This window comes from Thunnus thynnus, chromosome 6 (assembly GCF_963924715.1).
Source record: "Thunnus thynnus chromosome 6, fThuThy2.1, whole genome shotgun sequence".
Classification (NCBI taxonomy): domain Eukaryota; kingdom Metazoa; phylum Chordata; class Actinopteri; order Scombriformes; family Scombridae; genus Thunnus; species Thunnus thynnus.
The window spans coordinates 35368007-35383970 of record NC_089522.1 but is presented as its reverse complement, the minus strand read 5'-3'; the positions used below and the strand labels follow the sequence as shown (position 1 = coordinate 35383970).

Genomic DNA, 15964 nt, shown 5'->3' with positions numbered 1-15964 from the left:
TAATTATCTGGAGGGAAACTTAAAACACAATCCACGATTCAATTTGAGATAAATGTAATATTAGATAAATGTATAGAACAAACTGTAAACTGTAAATTTGTTCAGACTGTGTGTGTTGTATTTCTGCCAAATAGTCATATACATAAAGACATTTCCAACATAGTTTCAATCAACAGCTTCTGAATTATTGCTCATGGTTTATGTTAGAACAATACTGACGCTTTACACTATGTTTAAGATCAAATTACCTGACAGTAAACTCAAAGATTTATTAAGCCCCTTTCTATCTGTTAAAGTGCTGGATTTATGTCAGTCAGACAGAGGAGATGTTTACATTAATGTTCCTTACAGCTTTATTTAGAGATGACAGGACATTTAAGGAAAGGGACAATGATGTTTGTGTGATATTTGGCACCTAGTGCACGTGAGGAAGTTTAATGATCAGATGGAAGTGCTGTCCATCCTTTCTCAGGCTGCATCATCAATGGATATTATAACTTATTTTTTGGTTGTAGCTTTAATTAATGACATTTGACCAAGTGCTCCTCACAATGAATCCTGTAACAAATTTTCACATCTGTTTCATTGTTTAATATAAAACACTGAATGACAGGACATTCTGTTTAATTCCTGTTAGCTCACATGCTGTATGCTAAGCTGGATATTCATTTATTCATGTAAATGTAAAATATACAGAGAGAGCTCAGATCATTATTGTGGTTGTTTGAGGGGTTTTTAACCTATTGCTGCGGTCGCAACACAATAGGAAAATAGTTTCTATAGACTGATCTGATATTAGAGGTTTCTCTTTCACTGTTTCATAAGTTAATTAAACTTAAACTTATTACAGTGAAACATGTTTGACCTTCTAACAGACTGTTCATCCAACAGACTTCAGTTCACACTTGTGCTTAACGTGTTACAGATATGTTTCCGGTCTGACTTTGTATGATTATCATCACGACTTCTACGTAAAAGTGACAGCTTTTATTCAGACATGTTAAACTGCTGTCACATTTATGTAAAGAAGTGCACGTCTGAAAGGGGCTTTATTTGTTTCCACTGTGGTCAGCAGGGTGCCAAACATATTTACTAATCAACAATCCAGATTTTTCTGGCCTGGTCCTATTGCAGATAAGATGTCCCAGTTTAGCAAGAACAGGATCCTTCTTATTGTTGGGGCAGTTAGGAGGATCTCAGTCTGATCTTCATTCAGTTTTAGGAAGTTGCTGTTCATCCACTCATTAATGGCTGACACATATTCAGTTAGATTGGACAGAGTATTTGAGTCATCTGGACATTTTCCTCAGCAGCTGCCCTGTATCATGGAAATATAGATGTTCAAACCATCATTTAGTCTGAGCACTTGAAGGACTTTTCATCCATGTTGGAGCTGAGTTGGAGAACCACTGGACTAAACTAGCTAACTGTATATAAAGTAGTGTAAACTAGCTCCACCTCCAGCAGCTACAACAGTAACATGCTGCTCTAACACTGATGCTTCACTATTAATAATCTAATGATGTCATATATAATAATATATCAGTCAGAGGGACCAAACCACTACTTTTACTGCAATACTTTAACTACATCAAGCTCATAATACTTATGTACTTTTACTGCAATACTTTAACTACATCAAGCTCATAATACTTATGTACTTTTACTTGTAATGCAGTACTTTTACATTGCTGTATTGGTACTTTTACTGCAGTAAAGGATCTGAATACTTCTTTTAGCAGACACAGTTTCAATGTAAATGTTACTGGAACCTGCAGGTAATGGGGGGTCTTCATGGTAAAAAGATGAATGTGGAGGGGAGCAGCTGTGAGTTGTGGTTGGAGGAGGAACTCCATCATTTAGAGAAGTGAGTGAGTTTGTCGGTGAAAGAGGAAGAGAAGCAGCATTAAACCATCAGAGCTTCAACATGAAAGTCCGACACAGTCTGATCTGCTTCTTCCTCCTCAGTGAGTTCACTCGTTCTGTATTTCTCTCTTTCTTTAACACATCAGTTTATTTCTTTATTTACAGTCAGTCTGAACCTTCTTCACTGTTATCTGTCAGTGTTTTCTATGGTTTCTGTGGTTAACATGGTGATCAGTCACTTTAATATGAAATGACGACTTCTTCAGTTACTTCCAGCTGACTTCACCTGGTAAAACCAAGGAACAACTAACCATAAATCATAATGTTAAGTTTTGTTATCATTGGCCAGTTGACAGTTTGTAAGTCACGTTTGTTTCTGTCTCATTTTAAGAATTTGCCTAAAAAAAGATTCTCAAACTATCTTTCAAAAAGAAGAAGAAACCTGGGCATCACAACCACAGAAAATCCACTGTCATGCTGAAACCAACAAAGTGTGAAAACAAGAAAGTGTGAAAACAAGAAAGTGTGAAAACAACGTATTTCTGAGCGTCTGGTTCCTGAATCATCAGTTAACCCTGTTAGACCGGAAACAGCTTAATAAACTTTATAAACCTAAAAATCATTTTTCAAACTACAATATTTTAGAAAATGCAAACTTTTTAATATCTTTCTCATTTCACCTGCCGTCACAGAATACTTGAGATAATATTTGTTTTACCTGATTTCAGCAAAGCAGTTTAAAGATCAAAGTGTGATTTTAATGTCTGTTTCAGTGAGGAGAGAGTAGGAGCTGATCACTAACTACAGCTGCACATAGAAAAGCAACTGCAGCAACTGGAACAGCTGAGAGTCTCACAAATACAGTAAACGCTGTATAAGTTTAACCGACTGTAGATCAGTTCAGTCAGCTGTCTGTTCTGTTCAATAGGAACAAACAGTGAAGACATGAACATGTTGAAATCTACAGACACACATGAGCTGCTGGTCTGTGGCTGAAGTCTGGACTTCAGAAATAATCTCATTCTTTGCACCAGAGTCTGTGTGAAGGTTTTCAGTTGGTTTCATTCTTGTTGACACGTTTATTTCTACAGCAACTCAAAGTTCTTTATAATAAAACATAAAAGACAAAATGTAAAGGAAACATTGTCAAAAGGCACATTTATGGAGTTAAATAAATGTATAAATAAGAATAATACTATTAATAAATAAATGTTTAGTGTGAGATGATTAAAAAACTAAATTGAATTGAATAAAAGGCAACAAACAGAAAAGTCTTCAGTCTTGATGTAAAAGAACTGAGATCTGCAGCAGAACTTGTGTTCAGATATGTGGAGCATAAAACCTGAAGCTGCTTCTCCAGGTTTAGTTTGGACTCTGAGGACAGAAAGCAGACCTGATCCAGACCACCTGAGAGTCTGGATGCTTCATAACGCAGCAGCAGATCACAGATGTATTTTAATGAGTTCATTACAGCATATATAGATAGAAACTTTATTGATCCTGACGGAAACATCTACATTTGCAAAGTAGTTTTCTTTCTTCTTTTGGGAGCATCAAAGTGAAACTGAGTCAAATCAAGTTATGAGCAGAATGTGAGACTGGTTGAACTGGGCAGCTCCCAGTGTGACTCTGTGGTTCTGTAAACATGTGAAGCAGGAAATATTGTGATCAGACTGCAGCATCTTACAGGAAATACAGACAGTAACTGTTGATTGTTCTTCTTTCCAACAGGCCTCATCAATGCAGTAATCCCTGTTCATGAAGGAACTGAAGGAGGAAACATCACAGTCGCCTGCGACTTCAAACTCTCTGGAAAGAAAAAGCTCTTTTGTAAAGAAAAATGTGAAGAAGGAAACGTTCTCATTGAAACAACTGATGTCAGAGCTCAGAGTGGCAGATACAGCCTTGAATATGAGGAAGGATTTTATCCGAAATCTTCTACAATTCTGTATGTGAGCATCTCACAGCTGACCAAGTCTGACTCAGGACGGTACAGATGTGGTTTGGACAGAACTTGGTTACCTGATGGATTTGAAGAGTTTGAGATCAGAGTCTCAGATGGTGAGTTTCTAAGTTATGAAAATATTCTTACTGAAGAAAACTGTTACTGTTTACTGACCGCTGATGATGTTTCACATAACCTCAATATTCAATATTTGGTCTGAAACATGATATTTTCATCACTTTGTACGTTGATAACTGCTCCTTTAAAACCTGATAAACTCAGTGACTCAAGCAAAGATGCACTACAGTGTAAAACAGTATTAATGAACCAATCACCTTGTTTACTTCTGCATTCTTATCTGCATTATTATTATTATGATTAAAATGTTTTGTTTTAGTTTTCTCAAACAAGATTTCTGTGTATCAGTATCTGATGTTTTATTGTTCACGGCTCCGACCACTTCAGTCCCATCAGCCTCCGCTCCACCAGGAAGCTTCACACCTTCATCATCCTCCCCTGAAACCACAGAGCAGTCTGACCAGCAGCAGACTGACAGACCAACAGCACCACCTGCACCACCTGCATCACCTGCATCACATGCACCACCTGCACCACCTGCGCCACCTTCACCACCTGCACCACCTGCATCACCTGCATCACCTTCACCACCTGCGCCACCTTCACCACCTGCACCACCTGCACCACCTGCATCACCTGCACCTTCAGGTACATTTACATGTTCAAAGGTTATTTCTATTTCTAATGGCGACTCTCAGTCACAGCTGAGTGAGAACTTGGAGTTCATACAAAGCTAAAAGCCTCACTGGATGATGATCATTTGTATCATCTTTTCAGTTTTCCAGAAAGACAGAAGACATAAACCCTTTAAGAACAAGAACTTTGAAGGGTGAAATCTGATCAAACAGAAGCCAGAAGTGAGCAGGACGTGAGTTTTCTATATGAAGAGTGTAGGAGACCATTGAACTACAGGATCTGATGCAAGATGAAAGAGTGAAATATGAAACCTGTGTAGATTGTTATATAATGATAATAATGTATTCATATATATGTATAAAGTTATAAATAATATTAATACTGGCTGAAGTTATGATGATCTTACAGCATCACATTAATCTAAAGCATCAATACCACAAAACTCAACATCACTAAGTAAAGAAGCTGCTATTTATTTCACTTCCTCTCTCTGTTCATTCAAACTGAACAGTATTCAGCACCACACATCTTCATTTTGAAACTCCTGTTGTGTAAGGTCAGACAAAGTGCTTTGTGTATTTATGTATTAACACATTTAGTTTACCAGATGTGGTTAAAAGCTGGTTTCCGCCTGTCCTCCCTGCAGGGTGGAGCAACAGCGAGGCAGAAGGAGTTAAAGTGAAAGATAAGTGAAAGTCAGTTGTGCTGAATTCAAACACTTTGAAAGCAGAAACAGTAAAACATCAGTATATCAGCAATACTGTTCCCCAACTAGAGGACATATTTATATACTCTATACTATAGCTACTCCAGTGCATGGAAACATTACTCCAGTTGATGTGAGGTGTCAATGAGTATCAACAACATGAAAGAAACTAACACAGATGTTATAAATTATAAGTATTCTAATAGTAAATACATGTTCTTTTCTCATTTCAAGTAAAATAAGGGCTGCATTTGAAAATAAAATAATGCGCCTCCTGAAATGAAGTGTATCGATCACATCTTAGTTTATTTTCTGCGTCTTCAGTTTGGATTTGAGCGGGTTCTGGTTCGGACACTTGCTGCTGCTGAGCTGCTAAACGTGCTGCTAACGCTACGCTTTCTGTCGAGACATGTGGTCAGAGTGTCCATTCTTGTACATACAGTCGCACTGCACTGCCGGTGTGTAACATTTCATACAATTATACCCACAGGGGGCGCTAAGGTAAAATTACAACATGATATTTCTGCAATTCTGTCTTCTTTAATAAAATGAAACTTGGTACAAAAGTTCTCCATGAGAATCTGCAGACATACTGAATCATGGCACCAGTAGCCCCACCTTGTGGTCCTTAATAAAACACCATTATACTACTTATTTATTTATGTATTTATTGGGACCATGTACAATGTTAAACATAAATGTTACCATTTGATGTAATGTACCAGAGTTAGCTTAAAGCCAATTTTCATCTGCAGTCCCTTACAATTAAAACATATAACAGGATAATAACAAACAACACAAAGCAAAAAACACACAGGACGCATTATACAAAATACAAAGCTACACAACAGCACATCAGATACACCCACAATGTCAACTAGAAATTAATAATGTAAACTTGTCAAATTAAAAGTAAGATTATTTGCATTCATGAGAAGACCATAGATGAAGTTTAGATTCAGTGGTTACAGCTGAGTAGTTTTTAGCAGTTTTTTTAATTTGGTCTTGAATGTATTGATGGAACTGCAGTTCTTCATATAATCAGGAAGGACGTTCCACTGAGTCGTGGCTTTCACAGAGAAAGCTGACTGTCCAGATGCAGTGTGATGAAATGGTCCAATCATCTAGAGGATATTCTGGAGGATCTAACAGAACTTACTGAGCGAGTGAACACAAAGTCACATAGTGGAAGAGGACAAACCATTTAACATTTATAAACTAGGCACACATTTGAGAATAATCTAAAATTGTCAAAGCTCAGTAAATTGTATTTCTCCAGAACCCTACAGTGATGGAAATGCATCGGCCTTTTGTCCAGAGTTTTTAGAGTTTGTTTGTTTAAGGACTCAAGAGGTTTTATGGCTGTTTCTCCAGCCTGCCCCCAACATGTGATCAATAAAACATCTGGGAAAGAATCACAGCTGCATAAATATCTGCAGCGTCCAAAGAGAGACAGTTTCTAATATGTCTAAAAATTGCTAAGTTGAACTTGAACTGGTTGTAACCGTTTTTTTTAACATGTTTCTTAAAGTTCAAATTTGGTTCCAGTGTCACACCAAGATATTTAAAATCAGTAACTATGTCAATGTTTTAGCCTTTGATGAGAATATCATTATTAGGAGGTTGTACCATAGTCTTAGAGAAAAACATACCTTTTGTCTTGTTTACATTTAGACTCAGACATGATTGATCAAGCTAATGTGTGATCCTTTCCGATGCAATTGTTAGCTTAGCAGCAGCTAACTCAGCTGTTTTTGCATGTGTGTACACAACGGTGTCATCTGCATCTGCCTACCTACCAACCTACCTACCTTATGTATGTTTATTGTGTAAATTCCATATATGCATGTGCATATTTACAATATATACAAATACATTTTTGTTTTATATATATATACTGTATACTGTATGAAACTATGTCATTTTGCAACCCAGAAATTACGTTTATATGCAGCTTAACTGTTTCCCAGTGACGTTGTGTTATCAAATGTAATCTAATGTTTCTAACAAAACATATCTGCTGCATCAGTTTAGTCGTATATGAGCGTAAATTCTAGGAGACAGAGTTGCATATTGAACCCAGAAACATTTGTTCTTAAACAAACTCATTCTACCACTCCACCTGTCACAGGTGTGCTGCTGTATGTGGGCGTGGCTCTCACTATCATGGTTGCCATGTTATCACTGGCTTTGCTGATAATCTGCAGGAGGAGGACCAATAATAATAAAGGTAAGACAACAGGAAACACATGACACTGTTTACAGTCACACTGTAGTCTTTAAACAAGACAATGGTTTCTTCTTGTGAGGAAAACATAATTTTAGCTAATTTTAATAATACCATGGATCATACTGTCTAACAGAAATTCATGAATAAAAATCATTACAACTGGGCACAATGTCTCTCACAATACTTAAAAACAACCAACATGATATTTAAAAAGACTTTAAACAACCAACATGATGTTTAAAAAGACTTTAAACAACCAACGTGATGCTTAAAAAGACTTTAAAACAACCAACGTGATGCTTTAAAAGACTTTAAACAACCAACGTGACACTTTAAAAGACTTTAAACAACCAACGTGATGCTTAAAAAGACTTTAAACAACCGACGTGACGCTTTAAAAGACTTTAAACAACCAACGTGACGCTTTAAAAGACTTTAAACAACCAACGTGACGCTTAAAAAGACTTTAAACAACCAACGTGACGCTTTAAAAGACTTTAAACAACCAACGTGACGCTTAAAAAGACTTTAAACAACCAACATGACGCTTAAAAAGACTTTAAACAACCAACATGATGCTTAAAAAGACTTTAAACAACCAACGTGACGCTTTAAAAGACTTTAAACAACCAACATGATGCTTAAAAAGACTTTAAACAACCAATGTGATGCTTAAAAAGACTTTAAACAACCAACGTGATGCTTAAAAAGACTTTAAACAACCAGAGGTTCAATCTCTGTCAAATGAATCTAACGGCTGCTGCAGCAGTTCTGAGGAACTTGTTTTCTCTGTTTGCATCGTGTCACAGAGCTGGAATAAGTGTTTTCCTCTTTATTTCCTGAACGTTAGCTTTAGTTATGGCAAATATTCCAAAGGCAAGCTCCTCTAACTCAGTTATTCCCAAAACTTTAGCCTTTGTTCCACAGACGTTTACAGGAAATGAAACCTGTTGTGGTGTCAGGACCTCGGTGGTGAGATTACAGCTGGTGGTGTATGAGGCAGAGATCACGACCTCTGTCTCTGTTCATATGTGGTCTCTGGTGCTGGATGTGAATGTCGTGCAGAGACTCCTGCTGTGACTGCTTTTCAGTCTGGTGCAGAGTAATAAATCATCTGAACAGCTTTGAACATCAGTTTTGGCTTCTGCTGACAGTTTTGGACTAAAACTAGAAATGAAACTACATGTTTAGTTCTTCTCTCTCTGACTGAGACGGATGTTTGTTCTTTCAGATGCTTCTGCAGATACAGAGTTGATGCCTGTCACAGAGGTGAGTTTGAGGTCAATTTGTGAAATCTGAGCATCATTATCTGATATTAATGCAAACCAAGCGCCTCCTCTCCTCCTGCAGGCCAACCGAGTGAACGAGGAGATCAGAGAGGACAGACGGAGCAGATCTCCTCCTGAAGCGTCTTCAGCTAACGTCTACGCCAACTTCACCAAACCAACTGAAACCACCAGCGACCACAGCTTGACCACTGCAGCCAGTTCTCAGCACAAAGTAAGAAATAACTGTGGCAGCATTTTATCTTTGGGCTCAAAAAACAGAAGCTTTAGACTGAATCCTTTAAAAAACTCAACATGGTAATAGTTTGATTTTCACACATTTCACAAAGAGACGTGTAAGTTATATCTCTGATATAAAGAGAATCACAGGTTTTAATTAGAAGTTACTCAGATAAATCAGTACAGGTGGAAAACAACCTCCGGTTACACCTGTCAGCATGTCAAAATGAGGGAAGACTAGTTGGGTTATAAATGTGTTTTATTTTAAATAAATAAACATAACTATTTACAGAATGATAAGCATGAGGTGTGGAGGATTAGTTGCATCAGTAGTGTAGGAGATGTGTGGATGTGTTGAAGGGAGCAACATGTCAAACCAAATATATTGAATGTCTGAACTGTGGCTGTAGAAACAATGAGCACCTCATCAGTCGCTGAGGGTTTTTCAGTCAAAAGCAGATCATGATCAGTGAAAACTAAGATATCACAGAGCCAACAGAGACATCAAAATGCTGCAGAGCCCAAACAAGCAGCAGTGCCTTCTTTCTGACCACCGAATAACTGAGCTGGTGTTCAACTTTCTGGAGGAGAAACTTAGAGAGCAGCCGGTCTCCTCCTCATCCTCCTGCCACAGAACAGCACCAACACCCACACTGCCTGCATGTACGTGGAGCTTAATAATCATGATGTCACGTTCTCAAATGCATTTTGACAATGTGAAGACCAAATGAACTTGGCTCTGGCTTTTAACAAGTCAGTAAACAAAGGAGAAGAGTTATTAGAGAAGCTGCTGGAACCAACCAGCCACAGGAAACACGTCGACTCTTGGTGGTTGAGGGAGGAAACTGTTGCACAGCAAAGACCTCAGCTTCCTTAGAAAGGTCACATGGCCTTAGTGAACTCACATTTAGCAAGATTGTGCTCTTTTACAGAGTTGCTCTGTATTATGTATCATTATATAATGAGTTACTCTCTATGCCAAAAATTATTTAACCAAAAGTGTTTCCCTTAATAGTGTGTTTAATGAAAAACGTATATAATCAAACAGTTTTTGTTAACAGAGAGAAGTAAGTAACCTGCTGCCTTTAAAGGAACAGGAACTGTGCTAGATTGTGATCATTTCACAGTAACAAGCCACAAGCTTCTGTTATTTATAGGAGGAAGTCCTCAGACTGTGTTTTAGTGTGGACAGAGACCTAGACACTCAGACTGACATGATGATTAAAACCAGAATAAAGACAAAAAACACTGAACAAAGCAGTTTCACATTAAAAGTCAGTGTTTCTCTGGCACTGCTTGGTGGTAACAGGACGTCCAGGAGGGGCTCTGTGTGAGTCGAGTGTCGTTGCAGCTGAAAAGTCGCCTGTCTGGTGAGGTGACACAGACACAGTATTTTTCTTTAATAAATCATCAAATATATGCATATAGGCTTCCCAAGCTCTGTAGAGGGAAGCACACTGATCAAATCACACAAGCATTTTATTCTTTCAGCCTCTGCCAACTCAACCGTTAACACGAGCGTCATGTGTGCAGTCGCAAACACCTGTTTCCTGCAAGATCAATAACCAGTCACGCCCATCTTGTACAGTTTCCAGTTTTTGCATTTAGTTCTCCTTCTCTAACAATCACTTCTTAGGATCAGGGACACCGTGTATCATGCACTTCAGATAACCTTTCCTATTTCTTCTTTTCTGACAGACAAGACACTCATTTCACCTTCACAAACAAGATGCAAGACATTTTGTTTAAAACACAGCAATGTGATTACAACACATAAAGGTCAATAGACACTTTCAAGAGTGCATCCTGTTCTTTAAGATATTAAGATCCAGACGTCCGATGACTAAAATCCTTCATCCAGTTAAATGATACAAACACATATACACATACACATATAAAAACAACCAACATCTAAAAAGTTTATCATAAAAATGTGGCTTGAAACTGGATAAAAAGTCAATTTATGAGTATTTCTGGTGGATAACCACAACACTGACGCATGTGCACAAGATGATCATCAACTTGTCTGAGTATACTCTTCGGTAGAGGGTAAAGGGGATGATGCTATTGTGTCCATGACAACCACAAGGCCAACGCATTCACGTTTCCCATTGACAGGCGACCAAATGAAACAGAACGTTACCTTGATTAAAATGATGGATTTCTCTGGGTTTGAAAATTGTTGGAAACATTTAGAATAATATAAGTACACAACTCAACAAAATATATAACATAAGTCTGGTCATTTTTAGTCATTTTAATGTGGGAAAGTTACATATTATTATACAGTTGTTCAATGCATCGTGTTGCTTCAACCTGTGCACAGATAAATTGTTAGTATGATTTTTATCTGACCCTATGTATTTTACTGATTTTGGATGTTGGACGTGTGACAGAAACATTCCCTAGTCTGTATGACACCTTGGGTAATATGGCATAGCCCTTCTGGGGGGTCTTTTAGATACAAACAATGGATCCATGGTTAAGTTTGGAACGGTTCCAGATGTGGGCATGTGATGACACATACTATGTTGTGAGATAGCTGTCAATCACTTGATGGATGGCTCCCAACGGAGGTAGTGCCCCTGGAAAACATGTTATTCATATGATAAGATACAGATGTGTAACCCTATATAAGCTGTGCATCGACAGTGGTACATTGCCCAGACCATCTTTGTATATGGAATGGACCCGATGGCCATCGTCTAATAAACGTCTACAAAATAAGAACTTCGCCAGCTCTTCCTTTGAACGATATCATCACACATCCTTCCTTTCATAAATCATAACTGAACTCCAAAACTCATGTCAGCATCCATAGTAATGTTTGTACTCAAGGCCAGGTTGTTGTTTGTACATTTTATAATACACCATTAAAGGTGCCATGCTGACCACCCACAACAACTAAAGCTGATACAGAACAGAACTAGCATGCAGCTACCATCCTACATTACGTTTTACATTTTACATTTTCCACCAATCACACTCTCTGGGAAGCATTGATTATTATTATTATTCATATTAATCTGTGAATCACTAATGTACATTCAAATTCACCTTGTATGCAACCCCAAACCAATGTCCCCAACACTTAGAGGAGTTTACTGTATTTTGTCACCATAACAGTCCAATTTTACTTTTCCTACCTGTGCAAAATGTTTAAAACAGTTGTCAGCATGTTATTCATATCATCGTGGCTCACTGTGACCAGAGTCCTGAGTCCCAGCATGCTGATGCAGCCGCTTGCATCAAAAGTACACTGACTAGAGATCAGCTCAGTTCTACCATCAATACAATAGTTGGAAAAGGCAAATATAGGGGTTTCAAATCAGGCTATATTAAAGATGTTCACACCAAACGCTGAGAGCAGAGAGATGAGCAGACAACCAACGGGAGTTTATTTCATTACACACGAACATACAGAACTCAGAAAATCACCAATGCAGCTCCCCTTCAACTTCACACACACACCTATTTATACCAAAAGCGGACGTGACTTCCTGCCTGTCTTTTTTGGCACTTTTGTGAGCCAAATGATCACTTGGACTTTGACCAATGGGTGTAAGATGTCTCTGCACCATTTGGACATTTCTTAATTTCTGCCATGAGTGTGTGGTGTACTTTGCTGCCCCCCTTTCCTAATATTTCCAGATGTCTCCTGTTTGTCTGGTGGCTTAATGTTTTTTGGATGGATCAATAGCTGGCGTAGGTCAAGCTGATCTGGTAAAAGTTTTGTTTTCCCAGAGATTGTAACCAGAACTTTCAAAAACAATCTCCTTTAAAGGAGTTGTTTTCACCTATCCATTGCTGTTGTGCAACCCATAGTGTTTTGTGTATTACTTAGTACAATTCCACACGCTCATCATATTTTCGCTTCTACACAAACTGGCCCTATATCAGCTGATCAGCTGTCATCGTTGATTGGCCAGTGTTTGTCCTGCTATTACTGAATTGGATCTGGTTAACATCTCTGTTCATGACTCTACCATACACACATCAATAAACAGGCACAGTGTCCATGGCAGGACACCACGGACGCCTGAAGTTTGCCAAAGAGCACTCTGACACTCCACAACACTACTGGGAAAATGTTTTGTGGACTGATGAAACGCTGAGAGGTTGAATTGTTTGGTAAGAACATGCAGAACATGCATCATTCCAGCGGTGAAGCATCATGACACGGGGCTGCTATGCTGCCTCTGGGCCTGGACAGTTTGCCATCATTGAGGGGAAAATGAATTCCCAAGTTAATCAAGGTATCTTACAGGATAATGTCAGGATGGCTGAAGCTCAGTAGAAGTTGGCTGATGCAGCAGGACAATGACCCTAAATATCAAAGTAAATCTACTACAGAGGGTTAGGGTTAGCGTTAGGGTTGGGGTTAGTGCTTCAAACAGAAAAAATCCACATTTTGGAGTGATCCAGTCAGAGTCTAGACCTTAACTCAGTAGATTAGCTGTGGAATGACCTCAAGAGAGCCATTCACACCAAATATCCTGAGATTATGGCTGATCTGAAGCAGTTCTTTAAAGAGGAATGATCCAAAATTCCTCCTGAGCATTGTGTTTGTGTTTGTCTATACTTGTGACTTAGATGAAGATCAGATCATATTTTATTATTATTATTATAATCCAAAAAAAGAGATGAATTCAAAGGGTTCACATACTTTTTTTGCCATTGTTTTTTTATCTCAGGTTTTCTTGTTTTCTATGTAAAATATAGATTAATAGGTTAACTGTTTTTTCTTATTATTATTTTTATTATAATTAATAATAATAACAATAAACTTTATTTGTATAGAATATATCATAAATGAAATGCAGATCAAGGCATTTCACATAAAAAACATTTAAGGCACTTAATCAAAGGTTGCAAAGAAACAATAAAATACAATAAAAGTAGTAAAAGTAAATGAAATTAAAAAAAATATTTCAGTGAGGATGTTAACAGCCTCCTTAAAAGCAAGATTAAAAAGGTCTTAAGATGTTATAAACTTCGGAAAAGTTGCATGTTTGACAGTTTTGTCTAAGAGTCCATAATAAGAGAAAACTGCCTCTCCAGACTTCTTTCTCTTGACTGGTCTTTGTTTTCTTTTCCAGACTGAAGATGATCTAAGTAAACTCATCTACTCTCAGGTGGATTTTTCCAATGCCGCTACCACCTTGCTCCACAGCGGCCATGTGACCAGCGGTCACGCCAATGATGTCATTTACTCCGTGCTTCAGGTACAGGAAAGCTCTGATAGACGCCACACAGGAGACTCTTCTCCACCTCTGTACTCTGTCATATCTAAACATTAGCTTCAACACTACCGACTCCACATCTAAACTCTTGGTGACAGCAGGTGACATCGTTTGACAAGTTTTGAAATTTTTCATAAAATAACCACAAACGTCTTGTCATAATAACGTGTCAGGTTAGAAATTTTTATTATTTTAAGCTTCTCTTAAATTATTTTGGTTACATTAATATTATTAATAAATTATTACTGTGGTTAAGATATATGATTCTTATCAAAGATAGTGTAAGGTATTATTGGTCTAACCTCTTCCACTCTACCCCTATCATGGAGTAAAAACACCTTAAATGACCCAATTTAAACTCCTCCTGAACCACAGTGAGTTGCATAAACAAGGTCTTTCCAGAAAGGAAACCTGTGGAAGTAAGAAACACTGGAAGTGATATATAAAACACCTTTCAACAAGTTTCAGTGTCTCTGGTTCAAATTACGTTATTAAATAAATTTAAATGGATGTTATTTTTGTTTACGTAGCGAGGCGAGAAAGGGAGAAGAGGGTCATCCAGCAGAGTTAATGAGATTAATGGTGGAGTTCATTGTTATTCAGGATACTAACACTGTGGGGGCGAGCATGGTTGGCGATCAGCTTCAGGAGAGGGTCAGGGTTAGGGTTAGGGGTTAGGGTTATGGATTAGGGTTAGGGTTATGGATTAGGGTTAGGGGTTAGGGTTATGGATTAGCGTTAGGGGGTCAGGGTTATGGGTTAGGGGTTAGGGTTATGGATTAGGGTTAGGGTTATGGATTAGGGTTAGGGGTTAGGGTTATGGATTAGCGTTAGGGGGTCAGGGTTATGGATTAGGGTTAGGGGTTAGGGTTATGGATTAGGGTTAGGGGGTCCAGGTTAGAGGTTAGGGGTAGGGGGTCAGGGTTATGGATTAGGGTCAGGGTGAGGGTTATGGATTAGAGTTAGGGGGTCCGGTTTATGGATTAGGGTTAGGGGGTCTGGGTTATGGATTAGGGTTAGGGGGTTAGGGTTATGGGTTAGGGGGTTAGGATTATGGATTAGGGTTATGGGTTAGGGGGTTAGGGTTATGGATTAGGGTTAGGGGGTTATGGATTAGGATTAGGGGTGAGGGTTATGGTTAGGGTTATGGGTTAGGGTTATGGATTAGGGTTAGGGGTTAGGGTTATGGATTAGCGTTAGGGGGTCAGGGTTATGGATTAGGGTTAGGTGTGAGGGTTATTGATTAGGGTTAGGATTATGGATTAGGGTCAGGGTTAGGGTTATGGATCAGGGTTAGGGGGTTAGGGTTATGGATTAGGGTTAGGGGTCAGGATTAGGGGTTAGAGGTGTGGAGATGGTTCATGAGAGCAGTGCCAGGTGAGCTGATTGGCACAGCTGGTGCTCATTAACTATTTATACTCTCTAAATGCAGTCTTGTGCTGGACCTCAGATGACTACATACAGATCAAATATGTTACAGTAGTTTACTAATTTTTAAAATGGTTTTACATTGTTTGAAAATGTTGTAATGCAACGGCAGACACCTGAAACTTAAGGAAGAATTATATGAACAAGTCTATAAAGTGAATTTGATAACTCTGTTTATTGCATCTGCACATATTTATATATTTTGTTGTTACAGTTTGTTACTGTTTTTATGCTTAATTGCTTTGTAAAACATCTTTGTTTAAAATTATAGGTGTTTTGAAATAAATATTCATTATCTGGTCAACGTGAAGCTTTACTTTCTGATCT

General features: G+C 38.2%; 1 protein-coding gene across 2 annotated transcripts in view; it reads left to right on the top strand.

Moving 5' to 3' along the window:
• Positions 1-15964, top strand: part of LOC137185221 (CMRF35-like molecule 9) — a 46365-nt gene that overhangs the window by 24503 nt on the left and 5898 nt on the right. Inside the window, exons 1-7 of one of the 2 annotated variants that reach the window (XM_067593564.1) lie at positions 1726-1967; positions 3598-3927; positions 4277-4537; positions 7363-7461; positions 8693-8730; positions 8812-8961; positions 14066-15033. In XM_067593564.1, coding sequence (XP_067449665.1) covers positions 1928-1967; positions 3598-3927; positions 4277-4537; positions 7363-7461; positions 8693-8730; positions 8812-8961; positions 14066-14266 — 1119 coding nt within the window. In that variant the 5' untranslated portion in view covers positions 1726-1927 and the 3' untranslated portion in view covers positions 14267-15033. Of the gene's footprint in view, positions 1-1725; positions 1968-3597; positions 3928-4276; positions 4538-7362; positions 7462-8692; positions 8731-8811; positions 8962-14065; positions 15034-15964 lie in introns of those variants that run through there. The other variant, XM_067593563.1, reaches the window with a different exon arrangement.